The following is a 22,522-nucleotide window of genomic DNA, read 5'->3' on the forward strand; positions in this document are numbered from 1 at the left end:
ATAGAATAAATCTAATGACAGCCTTCAGTAGCTTCTATGTGTCTGGAGTCTTCTCTAAGCCAAACATGTCCAGTGACTTCAACTTTTCTTCAAAATACATGGACTCAAGGCCTTTTGTCCCATCAACTTATCAGTGACCTTATTAAACTGTGGCGCCTAGAATGGAACATAATGCTCCAGATGAGGCATCTGGGTGGCACAATGGATTGAGCACTGGGCCTCATGTCAGGAAAGACCTGAGTTCAAATCCAACCTCTGACACTTCCTAGTGTGATCCTGGGCAAGTCAATCTGTTTCCTCGTCTGTAAAATGGGGATCACAGTAGTACCTATCTCCCAGGGTTGATTTGTAAAGCACAGTGCCTGGCACATGGTTGGCACTGCAGAAATGCTAGCTATTCTTATCACTGTGACTGTTTTCATTATTAATGACTTGCGGTCTGACAAGTACCTCTTGGAAGCTGTATCTTTCTTAACGCAGCCCAAGGTGCTGCCACATCACACTGGTGACTCGCTGAGCTTGCAATGCACCAACACCCCTAGGTCTTTTTCAGATAAACTGCTACCTAACCATGCATTCTCATCTCATAGTGGAAATGTCACTATTCTGTTTCCAAGTGCTGGACTTGACCCTTATCCCCATTGAATTTCCTCTTATTAGATTCAACCCAATCTTACCTATCAAGATATTTCTAGATCCTGATTCTGTCGTCTGGTATTTGCCTCCCTCCTAACACCGATTCAAACACAAATTTGGTAAACATTCCATCTAAGCTTTTAGCATTGATTGAAATATTAAACAGCCCAGGGCCAGTCACTGATCCCTGGAGGATTCTACCAGAGCCCTCCAGACACCTTAACGCTAAACTGCTACTCTTTGAGTATAGTCATCCAGTCAGCTCCAAACCCATCTAACTATTCTCATCCAGTGCACATCCTTCCATAAGAATAAAGATATTTATCAAAACCTTTACTAAAATCCACACGAACCATGTCCCTAGCTTTCCCCAAACCTATCTGTTTAGTAATCTGGTTAAAAAAGGAAATGAGATCAGTCTGGCATGACCTGCTTGCTCTTGAAAAAGTTGTGCAGGTTGGCTGAATGTAATCGTGGCTTCCCTTTGTAGATAGTCATCAATTACCTTCTTGCTGATCTAGAAATTTCCCAGGAGTCGAAACCAAGCTCTCAGGCCTCTGGTTGGCAGACAGCTCTCCTTTGTTTTTTGAAAGTAAGGGCAGTAGCCTTTCTCCCGCCATGATGAGCTTCTCCCATTTTCCACAGTCTTTCAAATATTCCTGGCCATAGCATTATAATTTGAGGGGCTCATGGACTCTTCAAGATGGAGAAGTAACTCATGTAGTTGGGAATAGGGGACTGGATATCTAGGGAGAGGTTGATAGAGAAACAATCAGCAGCATGTATGTGATGACTGAAGTTATGAGGTCACCACAGGAATAGGAAAGGATCTAGGGTCTTTGATATCCTCTAAGGCTGTGTCCTTGTACACAGTGAGGGATGCCCAGCTTATCACCTCCTTAGGGCTAAATGTTGTCTGTCATAGTTATTAGTAAAAGCAGGGGAGGAGGTCAGCAGAACAATTTCTGGGGCTGAAGTCTGGAACCAAATTGTTTCATTCTGTTCCTTTGGGAAATCTGTGAGGAACCAGCCTGGCTGTGCTGGGAGCATGGAGAGTGGGGAAACAGGAGAATCTAAAAATATAGAATTCAAGGTAGAAGGAAACTTAGAGGTTATCCAGTCCAACTTCCTTATTTTATAGGTGAAGTACCTGAGACCCAGAGAGGTGAATGACTTGTCCAAGGTCACATAGGCAGTAAGTACCAGATCTGGGAATCAAAATCTGATTCCAAATCCAGCATCCAGTCTACTGCTCCTTACTGCCTCTCAAAAAGAGCAGAGTCAATCAATCAACAGGCATCCTTATAAAGTACCTACTATGTGCCATGCACTCTGTTAGGTGCAAGGATTACAAAGACAAAAAAAAACCCAACAATCTTTACTCTTAACTATGAAAACCTTTGTTTGATTCTCATCTATGCCATGCCCACTAACTCTGAATGTCCCCCAAAGCTCTGTCCTGGGCCCTCTTTTTTCCCTACACTCTTATTTGGTGATCTCATCTCCCATGCATTCAATTATTATCTCTATGTTGATGATTCTTAGATTGGTATGCCTCATCCTACTGAACTGTCCTTTGCTTTAGTCTCATATCACTTGCCTATTGGAACTTTTGAACTGGATGTCCCATAGGACACCTCAAATTCAACATGTCCAAAACTAAACTCATCTTTCTCCCGAAACCTCCAATGCAACATGTCTAAAACAAGGCTTATATTCCCCCAAGCCCACCTCTCTTCCCTAACACATTCAGACCCTATTCTTGTAGTCACTTCCCCAACCTTGGTGTGATTTTTTTCGCTTCTTAGTCTCACTCTATACATCCAATCATTTGCCAAATTTTGTCATTTTTACCTCCACAACATCTTTTACATACTGCAAGTCTCTCTACTCACACAGCCACCACTCACAGTCATTATCTGTCATCTATAGTATTATAATAATATTTTAATTGGTCTGTCTGCCTCAAGTCTCTTACCACTGCAATTTATCCTTCACACAGCTACCAAAATGATTTCCTAGACTCACCTCTTCCCCTCCACACACACACCCTCAAACTTCAGTGTCTCCCTATTATCTCTAGGATCAAGTATAAACTCATTCGTTTGGCATTTAAAGCTCTTCATGACCTGGACCTATATAATTTGTCCAGTCTTCATATCCATTACTTCTATTCAAGCTCTTGATGTTCTGGCCATGCTTGTTTACTTGCTCTTCCTCACCCATGGTATTCCATCTGCTGTTGGAGAAAGAGAGTTCCATCTGGAGAAAGGAAGACTTGGGTTCAAATCCTACCATATACACTTGCTGGGTTCCTGGGCAAATTAATTTAACTTTAAACCTGTTTTCTCAACTGTAAAATAAAGGGGTTGTATCTGATGACCTCTAAGCCCTCTTCTAGCTCTAAATCCATGCCTTTTCTTTATCTGCTTACCATGCTGTAACAACAATGTTGCTAAGCATCTGCTGTAGGGGTGAAAGACCAACAGCACCAGCACACAGAAGAATTGCCAGCACAGGTTCTTTGATCTGCTTGTGTAAGGAAAGCAACTTTAAGGGGTTAACAATCTCACTTTAATCAAACATACATATATCATTCACTTAGTTCAGGTGGGAAAGTCAGCATCCTGAACTTCAGTCCAAATACAAACAGAAATTACAAACAGAGATGATATAGAGCAAATAACACAATTCGACAGACAGGTTTTGTCTGATCAAGACATCACATACATAGTTACCAAAAAGAGAAACACCAACCTCTGGGTTTTTTCAAAGCTGAGGTGGGGGATGGGGGGTGGTCTTAACAATGGCTACCCAGAGTCTTGTCTGGTCAAATCACACAACACTCTTCCAGTGAGTGAGAGCCCCAGTCAAAATGCTAACCTCTGAGTTTATATACCCTGTTCAGGGTCAATCATGTGACTCAAAACCATGTGAACTAGGCTTTCTTGTTTCTTAAGCAGGTCATCAAAAACCCCTGATTTAATCAAAGAAACAAAGGCACTTGATTACTTTAGTGCTCCAAAAAGGAAAACAATTTTTAAAAAAAGTTGCACCTTAATTACACATGCCCACAAGGCTTTCCATCTCTTGGAATCCCTGGCTTCCTTCAAGACAGCCTAAACATCTCCTTTTGCAGGATGCCTTTCCTGGTCCCCCTAAATGCTAGTTAGCCTTCTGCTTTAAGGCTACCTTCCACCTAGTCCATGTCTTATATGACCCCATTAATACACATGTTGGTCTGCCCATTAGAATGTAAGCACTTTGAGGATAAGAACAGTTTTTTTGTTTGTTTGTTTTTGGTCTTTGTATTACCACCAGTACTTAGCATAGCACCTGGCACAGAGTAAGGGCTTAATAAGGGCTTGTGGGTTGGTTGATTGATAAGTATATAAAGAAAAATGCATGCAGAATAAATACAAGATAAATAAAATGGTGGTGAGGACTGGTGCTACAGCTGGGGGGCATCAGGAAGGGGATGCCTGTAGGGATTCTTTGAAGGGCATTAAGAATGCTGGATTCATAGTCATAAGACCTGGGTTCAAATCCTAATGTGTCACTTACTGCTTGTGTGGTCTTGGACATATCACCTGGATATAAATTGAGAGTCTTTTGGACTAGGTCTTTTCTGGCTCTAAATCTATAATGAGATCAATGAAAGAGCACTACAATTTCAAGACAGCAGGAGGGGCTGTTGGGCGAGCCATTTGCCAGGCTTGGTTCCACATTGTGTGTAGTGTGGGGGAAGAAGGGGGAACGCAGTACAACAGTTTCCATCTATTTTCCCCACCCCACCCTCCCTCAAGCTGAGCTGCCCACACTCAAGGGACCAATAGGAGGCTATAGAGTGTATGCCTGTCAGCCCCCTTCTCCAAAGGGCACTGGAGCAAGGCCAAGGCTGCCTCCCCCCACGGAAGAGAAACTGGGGGAAAGGTCATAGAGCTTGTTTGAAAACAAGCATCCAAAGGATCGGGGTGGAGCGGGGGCGGGGGAAGGGGTAGGGGCAGGTTGGGGGAGAGGAAAGTGGGGATCTGAGCTAAGAACTTGAAGTTGTGGAGTGAGAGCTGGGAAGGGACCTCCCCAGAGCTTCTGTGGCACTTCCGGACCAGGCAGCACCCAGAGTTGGGGTCGGTGCTACAGCCCGCCATAGGTGCACTGCCTCCTCCCCCCCTCCCATCCTAAATAGAGCATCAGAGGAGCTGCTTTAGGGGGCTTCATATAGCCAGGCTATAGAAAGAGCAGCATCTGAGTAGTAACTTGGAGAATACAGCTGCCTTCTGGGGACATCTGCTTGTGATACCATTGAAATCCTGTTTGGAAAAGCTGCAGTCGGAGGAAGCTGTGATTCTGCCCCCTCTTCAGCAGGCTGGACATCCTCAGAAACCAGAGATGAAGCTTTTTATGTGCCCTCGGCGGAAACCAAGGCTTCCTATGTGGAGGCTGTGAGATCCCCAGCTGCCTCTTCTGCCCACATTGCTTATCCACGGAGGCCTTGTGGAGCAAGAGAGCCCTAGGGGGCTTAAGCTAGTGTACCTTGGAAGACAGCATTGGAGAGCTCTAGTACTAAGGATTTAGTTGATAATCAGAGCAGAAGCCCTGGACTTAAAGCTGCTGTGGTTGCCTTCTGGACTGAGGGCCTCTGATCACCCGACCTTCCATGAAAGCTGTTGAGGAGAACTCTTAGGAGGTGAGTGATCAAGGACCAGAAAGAGCATTAACCCCGGGACCACTGAACCCAATGGGAGCTGCCAACAACTCCTGGGGAAGAGAATTTGCCTAAGGGTTCCCCTGAGAGTGGCAGAAGGGCCAGAGAGTACAAGAACCCAGTCTTAACCAGGCTAGGGCTCTTCTCTCCTTTCAAATCATAAAACACTAGATAAACAAGAGCTATGATTGTCATTATCATATTAATACACTGTGATTAACGCCAGGGTGGAGATAGCAAATCTCCAAGGGTCATCAGCGATGCTTCACTCTTCCCGGAGCTCCTCAAGCAGGTACTGGATGACTTCTCGTTGGGTATGTTCTAGAGCATTTAGAGAGATTTTCTTCACCTTGTGCCGTGGACCCTTCTGGCACTCTGGTGAAGCCTATGGAACCCTCCTCAGTATAATGTTTTTAAATAGTTTAAGGAAATGCTTAATTTCAATTAGAAAGTAATGAAAATAGAGGTGTAATTTTTTTGTCCCATCCAAGTTCGCAGATCCCCTGAAATCCTGTTTTAGAGGGGAGCCTTGTGCAGGCTGAGCTGGATGGTCTCTGGGCTCCCGCTTTGGGAATCGTGAATCTAGACCTCAGGAGTTGCAAAGAGGGGGGTGGCTGGTGTCGGTTTTGGCACATTCAAAGGTCAAAGAGGACGAGGAGTCGGTATAGACATACGGACTTATCCAAAGCCCCTGGCAGAGTGCTGGGCATGGAGCGGGAGCCCAATATCTCGGTGCTGTCCTTGCGGCACGAGCGAACGGACAAAAATACCGGGGTGGACAGAGCTCCGCAAACACGGGTTCATTCATTCTACAAGCATTAGGGGGCGGCCGCCCGCGGTGCGCCTGGGACTAGTAGTTAGGCCCAGCACGTTCAGACCCAGGATCGGATCCGGCAGCTTGAGTCCGGGGACGCCCGGCAAGCGTCCATTCTGGGCCTCAGTTTCCATACCTGCCCTGGTGGGCGTTGGGGGAGGAGGCTGGAGAGAAGCCCGGCTCTCAGCTCACGTGGGAGGCACCTTCCTTTACCCTCCCCCGCTCGGCGCCTGCCCGGCGGCGGGTTGCCATGGAAACGAAGGGTAGCTGGAGGGTGGCTGCTCTAGCTGCCGGATCTCGGAACCGGCCTCTCTGGCCCCCCAGGTGCTCTATGGTCCGGACCTCCGGAAGCCGGAGAGGGGGAAGGGAAAGGGTGGGGAGGCCCTGGGGGGCGGACCAGGGAGTGAGGGAGTGAGGTACGTGTGCGCGCGCGTGTGTGTGTGTGTGTGACCGTGTGACACTGTTCTACAGCTCTCGTTCCCTCATTGACGCCCCTTCCTGTCCTCCCCTTGCCCCCCATCCCCTCACTGATCCTCCCCACCGTTGTCCTTCCGTGTCCTCGCAGCGCCCCCCTGCAGACCTCTCCCCAGTCACAGCGGTCACCACATAGCCTGGAAGGGACCCTAGAGGTCACCGAGTCCAATGTGTACCTGACCCAGACGCTCCTGTTCCCTTACTGCCCTTCTTACTGTCCCCTTTCAGTCTCCATCCTCACGGTGCCCCTCACTGTCTCCTTAACTGTCCCTTCACAGTTCCTTTTCACTGTTCTCCCTTGCTGTTCCCCCCCCCCCCGCCCCCCCCGTCCTCCCTCACTCTCCCTCCTCAAAGCCCCTCCCACTGCCCTCTCAGTGTCCCTCTTGCTGTTCTCCCTCAATGTCCTTTCATTGTCTGTCCTCACTGTTCCCTTTTGGTCTCCCTCTTCCCTGTCTCTCTTACTGTCCCTTCACTCTCATCCTTCACTGTCCCTCCACCGTCCCTCCACAGTCCCTTTTCACTGTTCCCTCACAGTTCTCATTCATGGTCTCCCTCACCGTCCCCCTCACTGCCTCTTCACGGTCCCTTTTCATCCTCTCTCCCCACCGTCCCCTCACTGTCCTCCCTTAGTAGTCCCTAAATCAATTTGGCGAGACCAGAGAAGCCATCTATTCCAACCTGTACCAATATAAGAAACCCTCTAATGAGCCCTGTTAGCCTGTCCCTGGCCCCGGCCCTTCTCTCCTCCCACAGTGCTCCCAGAAGTCACCAAGTCAGCTGAGACGGATCTTGGAGGCCTCTTCTGAGTCACCCCCGTCTTCTCTCACCGTCCTTTTCCTCGTCCTTACCTGTCTCCTTCGTTAGAATTTGCACCATTTTCCCCATTTTCTCTGTCTCCACTCACTCTCTCTGCCCACAGTCTCCACTACTCTCACCTCTCCCTGTCCTTCCCTTACTGCCAGTGCCCCTTCCTCCTTCACATTGTCCATCCTCCACTGTCCCCCATTATTGTTTTCTTCACTACTTCTCCATTATCCCCTTTTCCTCTTTCCCTGTCTCCTTCCTCATTACCTCTCCCTTCAGTGTTCCTCATTCCTGTTCTCCCCCTCCCCCATCCCCATCTCTTACTCTCCCTTTTTGCTCCCCCCTTCCCACTCTCTCTTTACTCTGACACTTTGACTCTTCCTGCCCTCCTTCCTCACCCTTCCCCTCAAGGTGATGCAGCCCCCTCTCCTAACCCTGTGACTCTCCCCTCTCTCTCCCCGAGCTGTCCCCTTACTCTTCCCCTCCCCTCTCATTTTTTCCTCTTCCTCCTTTCTTTCACACTCTCCCTGCCCTCTCTTCTCCTCTCTCTTTCCCAACTCCTCTTTCTCAGTACCCCTCTACTCTCTAGGACCCCTCCATCTCTCTGACCCCTCCTCACTTCAGTCCTTGTTCTGTTACTCTTGTTCACCTCTTCCCCCATTTTCTCCTGCCTCAGCCCTCCCATGATTCTCCTACCTCTTTAGTTTTCTCCTTTACTTTTCTTTTTTCACTTCACCCTCTACTCCACTGCCCCTCTGGTCTCTTCTAAGTCCTATGATCCAGTGATTCCTATTCCCTGCTCTTAGTCTGTCTGCCTCTCCCCTCCCCCACTTCCTGCAAATATGGCCTTAGGGTAAGAATGATTTTTCCCCTTCTCTCTCCTAGAATGCGTGCTGCCGGCCTTTGCACGGCTTCAGTGGCCTCAGTGGGCTTCCTCCGATTCCTGGGACTGCCTTGGTCTTGGGGTCTGGCAGCTGCTCTGACTCTCTACGTGGGCACTGGCGGTTGGCGTTTCCTGCGCATTATTTTCAAGACAGCACTAAGGGATCTTTTGTAAGTGAGGGAGATATGGGCTACCAAAGGGCTTTGTGAGGAGGAATGGGGACACTGAGGCAGAGTTATAAGGGAAGCTGATGGTAGCACTGGGTGTTTTGGTAGTGATGGCTACAGGAGGGGGCTGGAGTTGTGATAGCTTTTGATGTAAACTTGGCTCCATGACCTTGGCATAGTGAGAACAGTTTGTACAGCTTGTTCTGTCAGAGTCTATCCCTCGCCCCCTACACAGTACAGGGGCTTGCTCTGACTCAGCAAAGAGTTGATGGCATTGGGTGAAGTTATGCAGGGTTTGCTTTGTCTCTCATATCTTCTGGGGGCTCTGTGGCTTTTTCAAAATAGAGTCTGACCTTGGAAGAAGAGATTAGGAGGGTGAAACATGTCTGGGGCTGAGCCAGGAAGCAAGAGAAAGGTCCCTTTATCCACTACAAAGCAGTGTAGGCAGACCCTGGGAGTCTGATGCTAGCAGATGGTTCACTTCCGATTGGGAGTGAAGTTTGAGGGCTTTTAAGGTCTGAAGAGAGTCTTGTTCCCTCTGGAGTGAGGTGAAAGGGCAGTCCGAAATGGGAACAAGAAGGCCTGGTAAATTGGACTCTAAAGCGTAACATGCCCTAACTCTGCTGCTGCATCCATTGTCCACAGTTAGAACTCACCCCCAGGCTCCCACTGGCAGTTCTACTCTCTGGTCAGTCTCCTGAGCTGCAAGGGAAATTCTGGGGGAGTGGGAGGAGGAGAGGGACAAAAGGTATGAGCAATGAAGATGGAGAAGGCAGGAGAAAGAAATATCTTAGCCTGAAGAGCAAGGTGCCCCATTCCAAAGTCATGACTATGTCTGCGAGTCACCCCTGATGAACCAGTGATCTCTCTGCTGTGTGTCCCCACCCATCACCCTCCTGTGCCCTCTACTTCCTCTCTCCATTCAGGGATGCTTGGCCTGCAGGTAGAATGTAATAGAGCTGGGAATGAAGGAAGGCAGAGGATCAGGGTAGAGCTCTGGGGAGAGAGGGGAAGTGGTGTCAGGACAGAGCTGGATAGAGGGAGGAGGAGAGGTGATGGCAGGGCAGGGCTTGAGAGGGGAAGGTGGTGATAGGGCAGAGGGCAAGGATCAGAAGAGAGTGAATGGAGGGAGAGGGGAGCTAGTTCCAGAGGAGAGCTGAAGCTGGGGTAGGGGGTGGCCATGTGGGGGAGATTCCTTAGGTCTCCCAAAATAGCTGAGCCCTCAGAGTACTCAGGTTACAGCCAAGAGTATCTTTATTCTTTCAGGGCCTTTAAAACTTGATTCTCCCTCATCAAATATTTAACCAGTTTTCTTTTTTGTTTCCCCATGGCCCACCCCCACTCCACCCTGTACATGGCCTTTGGCCCTTCTACCATCTTTTTTTCCAGTTCTTATTTTTCCCAGGCCCTCCTTGGCATAATCTCCCAGATTCCCCTTTCAGCCCCTCCTGTAGTTAGTTCTCCTTTGCCCTTCCCCTCATCCTCAGTAGTCGGCAGTATTACTTAGTTCAACCACTCAGCAGGAAACCTTGATCTAGTGTTTTCTACTCATGTTGAGGTAAGTGGGAATGTATGGTCTTCATGACTCAAAGAGAAAGAAAGAGGATACGCAATGACCATTTAAAATAGGAACTTCAAATCTTATCAAAGGGAATGTTGAAAACTGCCTTTACATGCAATTGGAAAAAACAAAATACTATTAAGTGGAAAAAAAAAGAAAAGAAAAAAATAAAATAGGAATTTACCAACATACCTTTGCAGATTATCTTCAAACTGTCTCAGAAAACTGAGTGATGATTTGGAAGTTGTATTTATTGAAGCTCAATAACATGGATTCCGCTGTTGAACAGGTTAATCCTGTATTTGGGGATGTGTCTAACAGGATAGTGCATATCCCAAACACAACAAGCATTTATGTTCTTTGGTTTAACTCGACACACCTTTATTCAGTCCCCAGAAATCTGTCCCTGAAGTCTTCTAGAATATTTGGGTCAAAAAGTTCCTCTCTCCTATTCCTTCTCCTTCGTTCTTGCGTTTATCTCTATATTCCTTCTCCCCCTGCTTCATCCCTATCATTTAAGTCATGACTTTTTTCTTGAAAGAGTTGAGGGCCCTAGCACTGGGGGGAGAAGCACCAGTAGGGCTTGGCTTGCTGCCATAATATTTTTCTGTAACCTCCTGGTCACCATTGTGAGATGGGCATATTGGTCTTGGAAGGTTCTTGCCAGGATATCGAATTGGGGACACTGGTCCATGGGTCTGCTGCTTTGGAGCTTGATAAATGCTTTAACTCCTCTGCTTTATACTTAGAGAATTCCTTATATCCTGCGATTCTGGACCATTCAGGCATATTCATGATTTTCTTTGAAATCATGAATTCTGCCTTAATGTTATAGGACTTGACAGTATACACATCCTTACAGACAGTCAGGAGAGGTAAATGATCTGTCACCTTTCATTTTTCCTATACTGTAGCTAATAAGCATGTTTTCTCTGGAGATCCAATGTATGACAATCAGAGCTAAGTATCTCTTAGTTTAATTGGATCTTCTGGACTGACTGGGTTCTGACTCTAACAAGAGAAGACATCTTTAATCATACTAAGTAAACTATAAAGGAGCCTCTGAGTCCCAGTAGATTAGTTCTCAAGGCCTGGGGTGGCCTCTTTGTAAGACTCTTCTATGAGATTTACATGAGCATGCTCCTTTGAGTTGTATGTAAATAGAAATTATATTATGAAACTTTCTTTGAGCTAAAAGATCTCCCTATGGAATTGGGAATATAATTGCTAATTAGGTACTATTTAATTACACAGCTAATTATATATCTTATATAATTGTATTTTTTATATCAAAACATTTTAATCAAAACATGAACTATGACATAAAATTTTTAATTGGATTTATCTGCCAAAAACTTGTTTAATAGGTCAATCAATATCTAATTTTTAAGTACCATCTATATGAGTACTATGTTAGGTACTGGGGATACCATGACAAAATTGAGAAAATCTCCGTCTCCAAGTAATTTGCATTCTACTGGATTATTATTATTCTTTATCCTTTTTACTTGCCTCATTGCTCCCACAAGATAGGTCACTGCCCACTTCATTGCCCAGAGAGAGAAACTGAGGAAGAGATTGCTCCAAAGTCACATGGTAAATGCAGTAGCCCTGTGACTATTAACCTTCCTTGCCTTGCTCCTCCAAAAAAGTATTTGTGTGTTTATTTTTGGGTGAAGCAATGCTGTAGGGCTATGTGGAACATAGAAGTGGCAGCTGCTACAGTTTCTGTCACAGGATCTACCTGATCTCTTTTCTTTCCTGCTGCAGTGGCCTCTCCGTGTTATGCAGTGTCCGCTACGAGCTCCGACGGCACCAGCAGGCCAGGCACACCATTCCCTACATCTTCCAGGAGGTGGCCAACCGACAGCCCCAAAAGGTGGCCCTAGTAGATGTTGTCAGCGGAAAGCAGTGGACGTTCCAGCAACTGGATGAGTACTCCAATGCAGTGGCCAACCTGTTCCTGCAGCTTGGCTATGGGTCTGGCGATGTGGTTGCCATGTTCCTGGAAGGCCGGCCTGAGTTTGTGGGACTGTGGCTTGGCCTTGCCAAGGCAGGAGTGGAAGCTGCCTTGCTCAATGTGAACCTGCGGTTGGAACCCCTTACGTTCTGCCTCAGCACTTCAGGGGCCAAGGCCCTGATCTTTGGGGGGGAGCTAGCAGCTGGTGAGGCTGGGAGTGGTACAGGGGGTTAGGCCCCTCAATTTCAAGGCAAAGGTTACTTTTTTAGTCAGGGGGAGGACTTTTGGAGGTAGGAGGGAGAGCATGGCTCAAAATGGTGAGTGACTGGTGGGATCTGGGGGGCCAGTATGATCTTGGGGGAGGGAAGCTAGCTAGACTGGACCGATCAACTCTGGCTTTTGAAAAGCATTCCCTGGCTGTTTAGGCAAGGGAAAGGTATGGCCTTGTGCTTAGGAGGCCTTGTGCATGTCCAGGTATGTCTGTAGCCTGGGGCTGACAATCATGTTGGTAATCTAGCACTTGTAGGTATGTCTGTGGGCTGGGTCTGACAAGCATGTTTGTGGATTGGAGCTGAAACATGTCTGTTGACTGAGGTTAACAGGCATATTGGTAGACTGAAGAGTATGTCTATGAACTAGTGATTTTGGGTGCCCTGAGGCCCAGAGGCATGACTTCAGGCTAAGGTTAATAGACATGGTTATGGATCAGAGGTGGCCATGTTGTCTTTAGGTTGAGGCTAACAGACATACCTTTCATGTGTTCCAGCTATTTCAGAAGTGAGTGTACAGCTGGGGAAAAACCTAGTGAAGTTCTGCTCAGGGGACTTTGGGCCAGAAGGTGTCACTCCTGATACTCACCTTCTTGATCCTATGCTGAGTGAGGCCTCTACAGCACCCCCTATGCAAGTGCCTCCTAAAGGGATGGATGGTGAGTCTGATTTTGGGATTCCCCCTGCCAGTACCTCTAATTTTGGTGTAGTCCTGTTTTGCCCTTTCTTCTCCTTCCTCCATCCCCATAACCCCATCTCCACCAACAAAGCCCACAGAGCTCTTTGCTCCTCCCACCCCTGATGCTTCCCTTTCCTTCCAGATCGTCTCTTCTACATCTACACTTCTGGCACTACTGGGATGCCCAAAGCCGCGATTGTAGTACACAGCAGGTGGGACCAAAAGCTGAGTAAGGGTCTGGATGCTGAGGATACTTGTTTCCTCAACTGCGGTTTTCCCCTTGTGCTTTCCAGCCTTAACACCTTTCCACCCTCCTAATTCATCAGCTCTGCTTCCTTGCCCCAGTCTCAACTTGGCCCCTTCTGCACAATCTTTATCCTCAGTCATGCCCTCTCCCTATATCCTCCAGCCCCAGCTCTTTATATCCATCTTGGCTTCAGCCCTGCCACCACCTCATGTGTCTCAAGCATGAATCTCACCCCTTCCCCACACCTCTCCTTGCCAAGGTCTTCTTTCCCACAGACCCTCTCCAGCCTCACTTCTCCTCTCTTATCCAGATACTATCGAATTGCAGCCTTCGGACACCATGCCTACAGAATGAAACCCTCAGATATAATTTACAATTGTCTCCCTCTGTATCACTCTGCAGGTACTGAAGGGAGTGGGGGGTTCAGCAACTAATGATGCAGAATGGACCCTGGGAAGGAAGGGAGTGGGTGGGTCTGATGAGGCTTTTAAGGCTAATCTAGTCTCTCTGCAGGGAACATCATGGGGGTGGGGCAGTGCCTTCTCTATGGGCTCACAGTCGTCATCAGGAAGAAGTTCTCTGCCAGCCGCTTCTGGGATGACTGCATCAAGCACAACTGCACGGTCAGGGTTCCTTCCCCCCCAAAGATGCTGAATGCCCTCACTGTATTCATGTCCGTGTCAGTTTTCCCCCCTCAGCATTTCGTTTGGCTATTTCCTTCCATGTCTCTTCCTTCTCTCTTCTCCCCACACGGCTGCTACCATCTCGTCCCTTCCCTGCTTTATCTGTGCTTTCTTATAAGCATTTGGGGCTACGTACTGGTACCGACACCTAGGGACGCAGTGCGGTCCTGGGTTGGACTTTTTCATTTGACCCAGGGATTGGTCTGAATGCTCCTCTCTCTGTTACCTCCCCTGATACCGCTGACCAGTCAGGATTTCTTTCCTGAATAGCAATGAAGCTTCTCAGCTTTTCCCCTCCTCTCCCCCAAAGCAAGTCGTCAACTCCTTTGAGGATTTTTACGGGTTTTCATTTGTAGTGCCTACAGGAAAACAGACAGTGGAGAAAAATAACAAGCATAAGGAAGCCCCCTCTAATAAAGCTCTCCTCCAGTGTCTCACCATAGCATGGAGATGCCCCTAAGTTTCTGAAGGCTTTGCCAGTGGAACACAAGCTGTAGCTTTTTCTTTCAGTCATATTTAGTCTTGTCCAACTCTTTGTAACCCTATTTGGGGGTTTTCTTGGCAAAGATACTGGAGTGGTTTGTCATTTCTTTCCCCAGCTCATTTTACAGATGAGGAAATTGAGATAAATAGGGTTAAGTGACTTGTCCAGGGTCACACAGCTAGTCAGTGTCTGAGGCCAGACTGGAACCCAGGAAGAGGAATCTTCCTGACTCCAGGCTCAGTGTTCTATCCACTGTGCCACCTAGCTGCCTTTAAGTTCTGGCAGGTATTACTAATCTGGAAAGGCACTGAGGCCTGCTGACCTGGTGTTTCTGCTTTCTAGCCAAAAAGCTGGCCACCAGGTTATGAATGGTTTTAGCCACAGAAAGTCAAAGATTATCTGCTAAGGTACAGAGAGAGGGGTCTTAACCTATGCTGGCAGAGGGAGTGCTCACAGGAAGTCACAGATTCTAGAAGCATTGAAGCAGGTGTGGAAAGTTAAGAGAAATCTTCAAGATCTCCCAATAAATGTCCCCAGTATTGGTATTGGCTCCTCTCTTGGCTTTTTCACCAACTATTCCTTTGTTTCCCCAGGCTAGTGGAGATCTTAGCAGATCATTAACTCAGTGTGATAATTCAGTGGAATAATCTTGCAACCAAAAAGGATAATATCATAGTATACTATGTTAAAAGAAGGACAGTGTACAGGACTGTAGAGGTGGTGATCCTAAGATGCTATTTGTAGAGCTCTTAGTATAGTACCTAGCACACAGCAGGTGCTCAATCAATGCTTGTTCCTTTCCTCTTCACCTTCCTGTTCTGCTCTGCCCTGATCAGATTATAGCCAGAAGCTTGAGTTCAGTGCTGCATTTTAGGAAGTACATTTGTGAGCAATAGGACAACCAGGATGGTGAAGGGCCATGAGATCATGCCAAATAAGGATAGGCTGCCTGATGAAATTGGAGATGTTTGGCTCAGACAAGAGATGATTTGGGCAGGGCCTCAATAGCTGTCTTCAGACATTTCAAAGGCTGTTCTATGGCAGAGGTATCAGATTAGTTCTGCTTGGCCCCAGAGGGCAAAATTAGGAAAACAGGCAGAAGCTGCAGAGAAGAAAAAAAGTTCCTAACAATTAGAGATGCCCCAAAGTGGAATGGCCTGCCTCTCACTAGAGGACTCTAGGTAAAGGTTGGTGGATCATGTGTCATGTTCTTGGTCAGGTATGGATGGTTGTATTAGATGGGCCTCTGGGGTCTCTTCTAACTCCTAGGCTCTGTGACTACTCTTCTGGGTCACCCTTCCTTTAATCAATATGACCTCCTCATTTTATAGATAACAAACTGAGGTCCAGAGGTATGAAGTCATTTGTGTGCTTAACTAACAAAGTGGCAGACCCCAGGCTTGAACCAGGCTTCCTGATACCAAATCTAGAACCCTTTCTACTCTACTCTACGTCTCAGAAGGAATAGAAGCTAGGAGACCACAGAGATAGGGTGGACAGTTAGGACGAGACCTGACTAACCCATTCTTCAAACACTCGCAAGTCATCTCAAAATCTAGCTGAAAAGTAGTAGTTCACTCCGTTCTAAGAGTAGGAAGGTTGAGATTATGTTCTTTGAAAGTCAATTAAAATGTTCCTACAAACATTGTATATACATACTCATGACCTTCTCCTAAGTATGTTGTTGAGTATGACTCTGTAAGGAATCACTTCCTAATGAGCAAAAGTCAAAAGGTCCCTCACAGAGCACGTTGTAAACAGGATTCATGTTTTGGGTAAGAGTTGGACCTCTGGGGTCCTTTTCAGCTCTGAGATTCTATAGGTCCCCATTTTGTCTTTCCTCCTACCTTCTGTCTTATCATTAACCCTGGTAGCATAAAATAGAGGTGTCAGTGCTGGACCTTTGCATTCATAGATAATGAAGTGGGATAGAGCAAATGTCATACTGTTTCTGCCCCCACATCTTCTTACCAGGAAAGTCAAGTTAGATTAGTTCCCTGATACCACACCACCACATGTATCTCCCACGTCCTCATGTTGTACTGAATTAATGTAATTTGCAGATAGATTTGTTAGGTTGGTAGATAATGGTGTTTCTTTATGTCATTAATGCATTTGAAGGGATTGCTGATGGGAGGCTAAATTAAAGGATTTCTAGGGTCTCTTCCAATACTAAGACTATGAAAAAGTCTCATATTCTTGCGGATGTAATCATGATACATGGGCTGGATGATAGGATAATTAAGTGGATTCACAGCTAGCTGTACAACTATCCCAGTAGAAGACGTTCCTTGTCAACAGTGAGGTATCTTGTACCATGCCATGTCCTTTTCACTATTTTGTATCTGTCAAAAACTATTCCTTTTCTATAATTATAGAAAAAACTTAGATGAAGACACAGAAGGCATGCTTATCAGATTTATATAAGACATAAAACTAGGAGGGATAACTAACTTAATAGATGACAATTAAAATTTAAAGTTATCTCAACAAGTGAGAAAGTGAGGCCAAATCCATTAAGAAGTTTCACAGGGATAAATGTCCTGAATTTAGATTAAAAAATTCTATATATCTGCATATGTACAGGATTTGGAAGGTATGATTTGGCAGCAGTTCAGATTTTTTTTAAATGGGAGTTTCAGTTTATCACAAACTTATTTTCAGCCAACAATGTGACCTGACTAGCAAAAAAGTGGCTTCAGTCTTGGGCTGGATTAATAGATATAGAGTCTCTACACTAGGGGCTCTTAACCTGGGGTCAGTGAACTTTTAAAAAATATTTTTAATAACTATATTTCAATATAATTGGTTTTCTTTGTAAGTATTTTATGTATTAAATATTATTTTGAGAATGGGTCCATATGCTTCACTTGACTACCAAGACATCAAGAACCCCTGTTCTAAACCAGGGGAGATGATATTGTTTTCTTCAAAGGTCACACCACACCTGAAGTACGTGTTCAATTCTGGACACCACGTTTTCAGATGAATTTTGACAAATTGTTCCACAAAAATCATCTTAGGTTCTCAAGCTCTGGCATGTTTTACCAGTCCGTCTGTCAGTCAGCCTCCATGTTTAATCCCAGCAAGAGCTTGTGTCTGCTATGCAAGGACCAGGCTAGCCCAGATACAGAGAGGCTCATTACCAGATGGTTGGCTACCAGCTGCGAATTTTTTTGGCCCTAACAACTCATGAAAGAAATACAAATACAAAATGTCCTTCAGTCCTAGATAACCCTCTTCTGCTTTGTCAGTCAGCAATGGAAAAGGGGCAAAGGATGCTAAGAATCCTGGTTCTTGGACTGTTTACAAACAGTTTACTTACTGGATCTTTTCACTGGAATTCTACATTCCAGTGACCAAGCTGGCATACTACTTGAGCAACTGAACCATAAATGACGGACATTTGATAGATGTGTGATCTCTTTGTTTTTGAGTACTTCCTCTCCAGTGATGCACGGCTAAAACCAATCCAATCCAATATGCATTAAACCTACAAAATACAACCTTCCCATCCTGTGTATCTCTTGTAAGCCCACCACAGGGCTTAACATGCTGAAGGCTTCTGTCTGTAGTTCTTGACATTGCCTGGCTATCCATGAAGCACACAGGCTGCCCACCAGACTTCCCTTGCTCTCATTCTGACTGGCCCATCTCTTTTTTGGTCGTTTTCCCGTGATGACATCCTTTGCTCCCCAGTCCCTTGAGCTGAAGCCTACTCACATCTACTATGTACCTCTCAGTTGCCCTTTGGGTGAGTTTTAATTTCAAGTCTTTAGACACTGTGGTATTCGATGATTCACAGCCACATCACTGGCACATTGGTATTTTAAAAATGCTAGAAAATCATAGCAGAAGACATCATGATGCAGCTAAATGGAAAGATGGTTCAGAAGTTCTACTTGGAGAGGGAAATGAAGGACTTGAATTCAACATGCACCTAAAATCAACAAAGAACATAACTTCTTGGGATAGGTTGGAGTTCTTACAGTGAATTAAGAAAGCATCCCCATGAAGATATTATAGCTTATGCTTTATTGTAGATGATAAAGTAATACAGAAATTTATGAAGAACATGACAGTATTCTCCAAATTAAGTGTACATGTACTTTGATGTAATATACTGGATGACTTCAATGCAAAGGTAGACAAGGAAGAGAATGGCAAATTTTTGAAAATATACTCGAGAAATGAAATAGGACAAAGGCTTTAGGATACTGAGAAGCCTTATACCTCAGATTCATGCATTCTTTTTTTAGATGAGTTGGACATAATGGCTCTGGACATAATGAACATTGAAGAACATCATAGTATTTAGGTAAAGAATGATTGAATTGATGGTCTTTTGAAATAAGAGATGACTGGTTCCTGAATATGGGCATCATTTCAGCAGTAGCTGTCTTTGGGCAGTCAGATCAGCCGGTTAGAAAAAAGATCAAAAATCAGTCCTGACTCTGCTACTTACTTGTGTGATCTTTCAGCTCAGTATGAGGAAGAACTGCTGCTTAACAACTCAAGTGTAGACAAAGGAACAGGATGCATTTTAGATATGAACTCCCAGGCATTAGAAATAGTCAAATGGAAGCTTAATGGCCCTCTTTAGTTGGACTGAAAGATCTCTAAAGATCCTACCAACCCTGATCTTCTCTGAGGGTGTCTGTTTCCCCTTGTGTTTATTCCTCCCTCCGTATTTAATGCCTCTAACACATTTATTCCTGACATCTCAAGTACCACCTCATCCATGCCCTCTGCTATGTGTCCCCCAGTGACATCTCTCTCCTGCTACAATAATTTTACTCATGTCCTTTCTTCCCTCACTCCTACCAGGTGGTTCAGTACATTGGCGAAATCTGCCGTTACCTTCTGAAGCAGCCTGTGCGGCCCACAGAGAACCAGCACCATGTGCGCCTAGCTGTGGGCAATGGACTCAGGCCTGCCATCTGGGAGGAGTTCACTGGCCGTTTTGGGGTCCAGCAGATTGGAGAATTCTATGGTGCAACTGAATGCAACTGTAGCATCGCCAACCTAGATGGAAAGGTGGGGAGGGCAAGTAGGAGCTAGGGAAGGCAGGTAAAAGCCAGAGTGGGGAGGTGGGGGGGGGGGGTTGGGTTGCTAGGCATGACCATGGAGGATGTGGAGGATCAGAGAGAGCTGGAGATAAGAACTTCCAAACTCTATAAGGTGATCAAATCTAACTATGGCATGAAAGATGAGTGGCAATGCCTGGGAGGCAACCCCTCCCAGGTTCCTCACTCAGCTTGAGACCTTACATTTTCTCTCCCCTTCCACCTGGCCTAGGTGGGGGCATGTGGTTTCAATAGCCGGATCCTGCCCAATGTGTACCCAATCCGCTTAGTAAAGGTGAATGAGGATACAATGGAGTTGCTGAGGGATGCCCAGGGGCTTTGCATTTCCTGCCAGCCTGGTAAGGGAGAAGGGGGGTAGTATCCACTCTAGCACCCAATTAACCCCTCAAGTACTAGATCATCTCCACTTGCCAGAAACCCCAGATCTATCCTATGGCTGACATATATACTTCTGATCCCTAGGGGAGCCTGGCCTTCTGGTTGGGCAGATCAATCAGCAAGACCCACTTCGCCGGTTTGATGGGTATGTCAATGAGAATGCAACCAACAAGAAGATAGCATATAATGTGTTCCGGAAAGGGGACAGTGCCTACCTCTCAGGTACTGCTAAACCTCATCTTATCACTGAGGTACCCCTTAAACCCCATTTACTTCTCAAGTACACCCTAAGCCCTATCTCAAAGGAACTGTTTATCTCTCCTTACCTCTCAGGTATCTTGCTTCCTTACATACCCGACATACTACCTCACCTACTTCTTTGATACCTTCTGAGAATGGCAACCTGGGTAGGAATTTGGGCATAAGGTCCCCTAGTAGTATTCCACAGTAGCTCACCTTAACATCTCTATCCAACAGGAGATGTACTGATGATGGATGAACTTGGCTACATGTATTTTCGGGACCGGAGTGGAGACACATTTCGTTGGCGTGGGGAGAATGTCTCTACAACTGAGGTGGAAGGCGTCCTAAGCCGTGTTCTGAGCCAGACGGATGTGGCAGTTTATGGGGTGGATGTGCCAGGCAAGGAGCCCAGGGGGGAGTTGGCAGAATGTGATGGGATGGGAAATGGTTTGGGGGAACCTTGGGGACTGAAAGGCCTGGAGACGTCCAGGGGCCTGGTAACGTTCTCAGCATATAACCCCCTTGTAGGAGTGGAGGGCAAGGCTGGAATGGCTGCCATTGCCGACCCTCATGCTATGGTGGACCCCAATGCCCTGTACCAGGAGCTACAGAGAGTACTTCCACCATATGCTCGGCCCATCTTCCTTCGCCTCCTGCCTCAGGTGGACACAACAGGTATATTCACATCTTTTACTTCATTTCATACCATTTTGATTTCTCTAGCGCTAGGGTCTTGTCCTGCCCTGGGGGCCTCACTCCACCTCACCCTTTTGCTGGCTGGGTAGTTTTTTCCTACTTATTCCACAGGGACCTTCAAGATCCAGAAAACACGGCTTCAGCGAGAAGGCTTTGACTTGCACCAGACATCAGACCGACTCTTCTTCCTAGACCTGAAGCAAGGGAGATATATTCCCATGGATGAAAATGTCTACGCTGGCATCTGCACAGGAGCCTTCTCCCTTTAATGGAGCTTGCTGCCCCATCCCTTACCCTCTACTTCTCTGGCAGTGATGGATGGGACTGAGGACAGAAACCATAGCCCTGCCCTGTCCTGGACCCAGCCAGTCTCCTTTTTCCCAAAGAATGGGTGTGGTTGGGGGGGAGGGCATAAAAGTTGGCCTAATGTGATTTGTCAGAATTGCTTCCTAAGCCCCTCCCTGACCCTTCCCCCAGGTCCAGGGCTCTGGACCTCAGCAGGAGCTGAAGCTGGACAGGACTTGAAGAGGATCCTCAGGGTAGCTGGAGTATTTGAGGGTTGGGGTGCAGCCAAGAGGCCCACAAGGTTCTGAGCATTTCAGCCCATGTAGATCCTTGGATGGCTCCCAAATGAGGGTTTGATTCCCAGTCACAAGGTGCTGAGTGTGGGTCTGCCTGGGTCCTTTCCCAGGGCTAGAGGGGACTCCTGACAAACAGGCTGTCTCCGAGTTGGTGGGGCAAGGTGTGGGGAGCTGCCACAAAGCCCTGTCTTGTCTGGCCTGCTTCAGCCAGAATTGGTCAGCAAGAGTCATTTCTCTGCTTTTCTTAGCTCCTTAACTACGAACTGTCCCAGATAGGAGGGCTACAATGTAGTCAATGCCTCTTTTGCACAGAGAGGGCCATTCCTGCCTGTTTTATTGGTTGTGCCTTAAGGAACCCTCAGTCATTAAGTCACTGTGTTCCAGTACTTACTTTTAACTCAGTTTAAGCTTCAGGAGTGGACTTACCTTCATTCCCTTACTCAGTGTTGTGAGTGGTGGGGACAGTGCTCTTGTGGATAAGAGTGGACTGGTCTGTGTGCTTAATCCAAGTTAACTGGAAATCTCATGTATTTGATCTCTGACCTCCAGTGGAAGCCCCCAACCCAGTCCTGCTGACAGTTACCATTCAGAAGTCCTTGCTTGTCCCTTCTGGTAGTGACTATGCAGATATTCCGGTAACATCTTGCTGGTAGTGACCCAACTGATGATCCAAGAGCTTCTGAGGCTGGTGATGAGTACATGCTATTTCTTGCAGGTGTTTTCAGGCATGGCAATTTTATTTTTTAGTTTGAGTTTTAAAAAATAAACTTGAAAACAAGCTCTGATGAAAAAGTTCAGGCCCGGTATTGTGACACTAGAGTACTCTTGGTTCTGTCACCGGTGTGGACACTGAGGATCTGACTCGCTTTTCGAACTTTATCCAGAGAGAGCCCACACTACAAGGAGGGGGCAGGGAAGGGGAGTGGGTGTGGGGGAGCGGGGCAGGGGATTGCGGGTGGGCGAGTTAGGAGATGAGCCTCGGGCCATGTGTGACGGTGGACGAGGGTCCCCGAGGGGGTGAGCCGCTCCCGCCCGTCTCTTGAGAAGCGCCCCCGGGGCCCCTGTTCAGTGAGGGTCAGGAGAGGTGATTTCTGAGGCCTTTTCACGAGCAGCGGAGGCCGGTGCCCAACAGCTTTGCAGGCGGTGACCGCGGTGCTCGCCCCAGAAGCGG

At 46.8% G+C, this 22,522-nt stretch overlaps 1 protein-coding gene across 4 annotated transcripts; it reads left to right on the forward strand.

Moving 5' to 3' along the window:
• Positions 1–4,599: 4,599 nt before the first annotated feature.
• SLC27A1 (solute carrier family 27 member 1) lies at positions 4,600–22,143 on the forward strand. Of its 4 annotated transcripts, none has more exons than XM_036765446.1 (13): positions 4,600–5,323; positions 8,319–8,486; positions 11,815–12,209; positions 12,771–12,932; positions 13,095–13,164; positions 13,510–13,601; positions 13,713–13,822; positions 19,194–19,403; positions 19,665–19,791; positions 19,916–20,053; positions 20,309–20,473; positions 20,603–20,749; positions 20,882–22,143. In XM_036765446.1, exons 2-13 carry the CDS (start codon positions 8,320–8,322, stop codon positions 21,037–21,039), a joined length of 1,941 nt encoding a protein of 646 aa, XP_036621341.1. In that variant the 5' UTR covers positions 4,600–5,323; position 8,319; the 3' UTR covers positions 21,040–22,143. The 4 variants fall into 4 exon arrangements, with proteins under 4 accessions (XP_036621341.1, XP_036621337.1, XP_036621350.1 ...); XM_036765442.1 differs by lacking the exon at positions 4,600–5,323 and adding an exon at positions 6,515–6,571; XM_036765455.1 differs by lacking the exon at positions 4,600–5,323 and adding an exon at positions 6,971–7,844.
• Positions 22,144–22,522: the final 379 nt, after the last annotated feature.

The sequence above is a fragment of the Trichosurus vulpecula genome, chromosome 1 (assembly GCF_011100635.1).
Source record: "Trichosurus vulpecula isolate mTriVul1 chromosome 1, mTriVul1.pri, whole genome shotgun sequence".
In the NCBI taxonomy this organism is placed as follows: Eukaryota; Metazoa; Chordata; class Mammalia; order Diprotodontia; family Phalangeridae; genus Trichosurus; species Trichosurus vulpecula.

What these genes read in the sequence shown, in the direction of transcription:
- SLC27A1 (XM_036765432.1), top strand. Translation starts at nt 8,293, where the DNA reads ATGATTTTTCCCCTTCTCTCTCCTAGAATGCGTGCTGCCGGCCTTTGC. An exon ending in GCCTCCTAAAGGGATGGATG is followed by an intron (nt 12,933 to 13,094) that starts GTGAGTCTGATT and finishes CTTTCCTTCCAG; the next exon opens with ATCGTCTCTTCTACATCTAC. An exon ending in GCATCAAGCACAACTGCACG is followed by an intron (nt 13,823 to 19,193) that starts GTCAGGGTTCCT and finishes CACTCCTACCAG; the next exon opens with GTGGTTCAGTACATTGGCGA.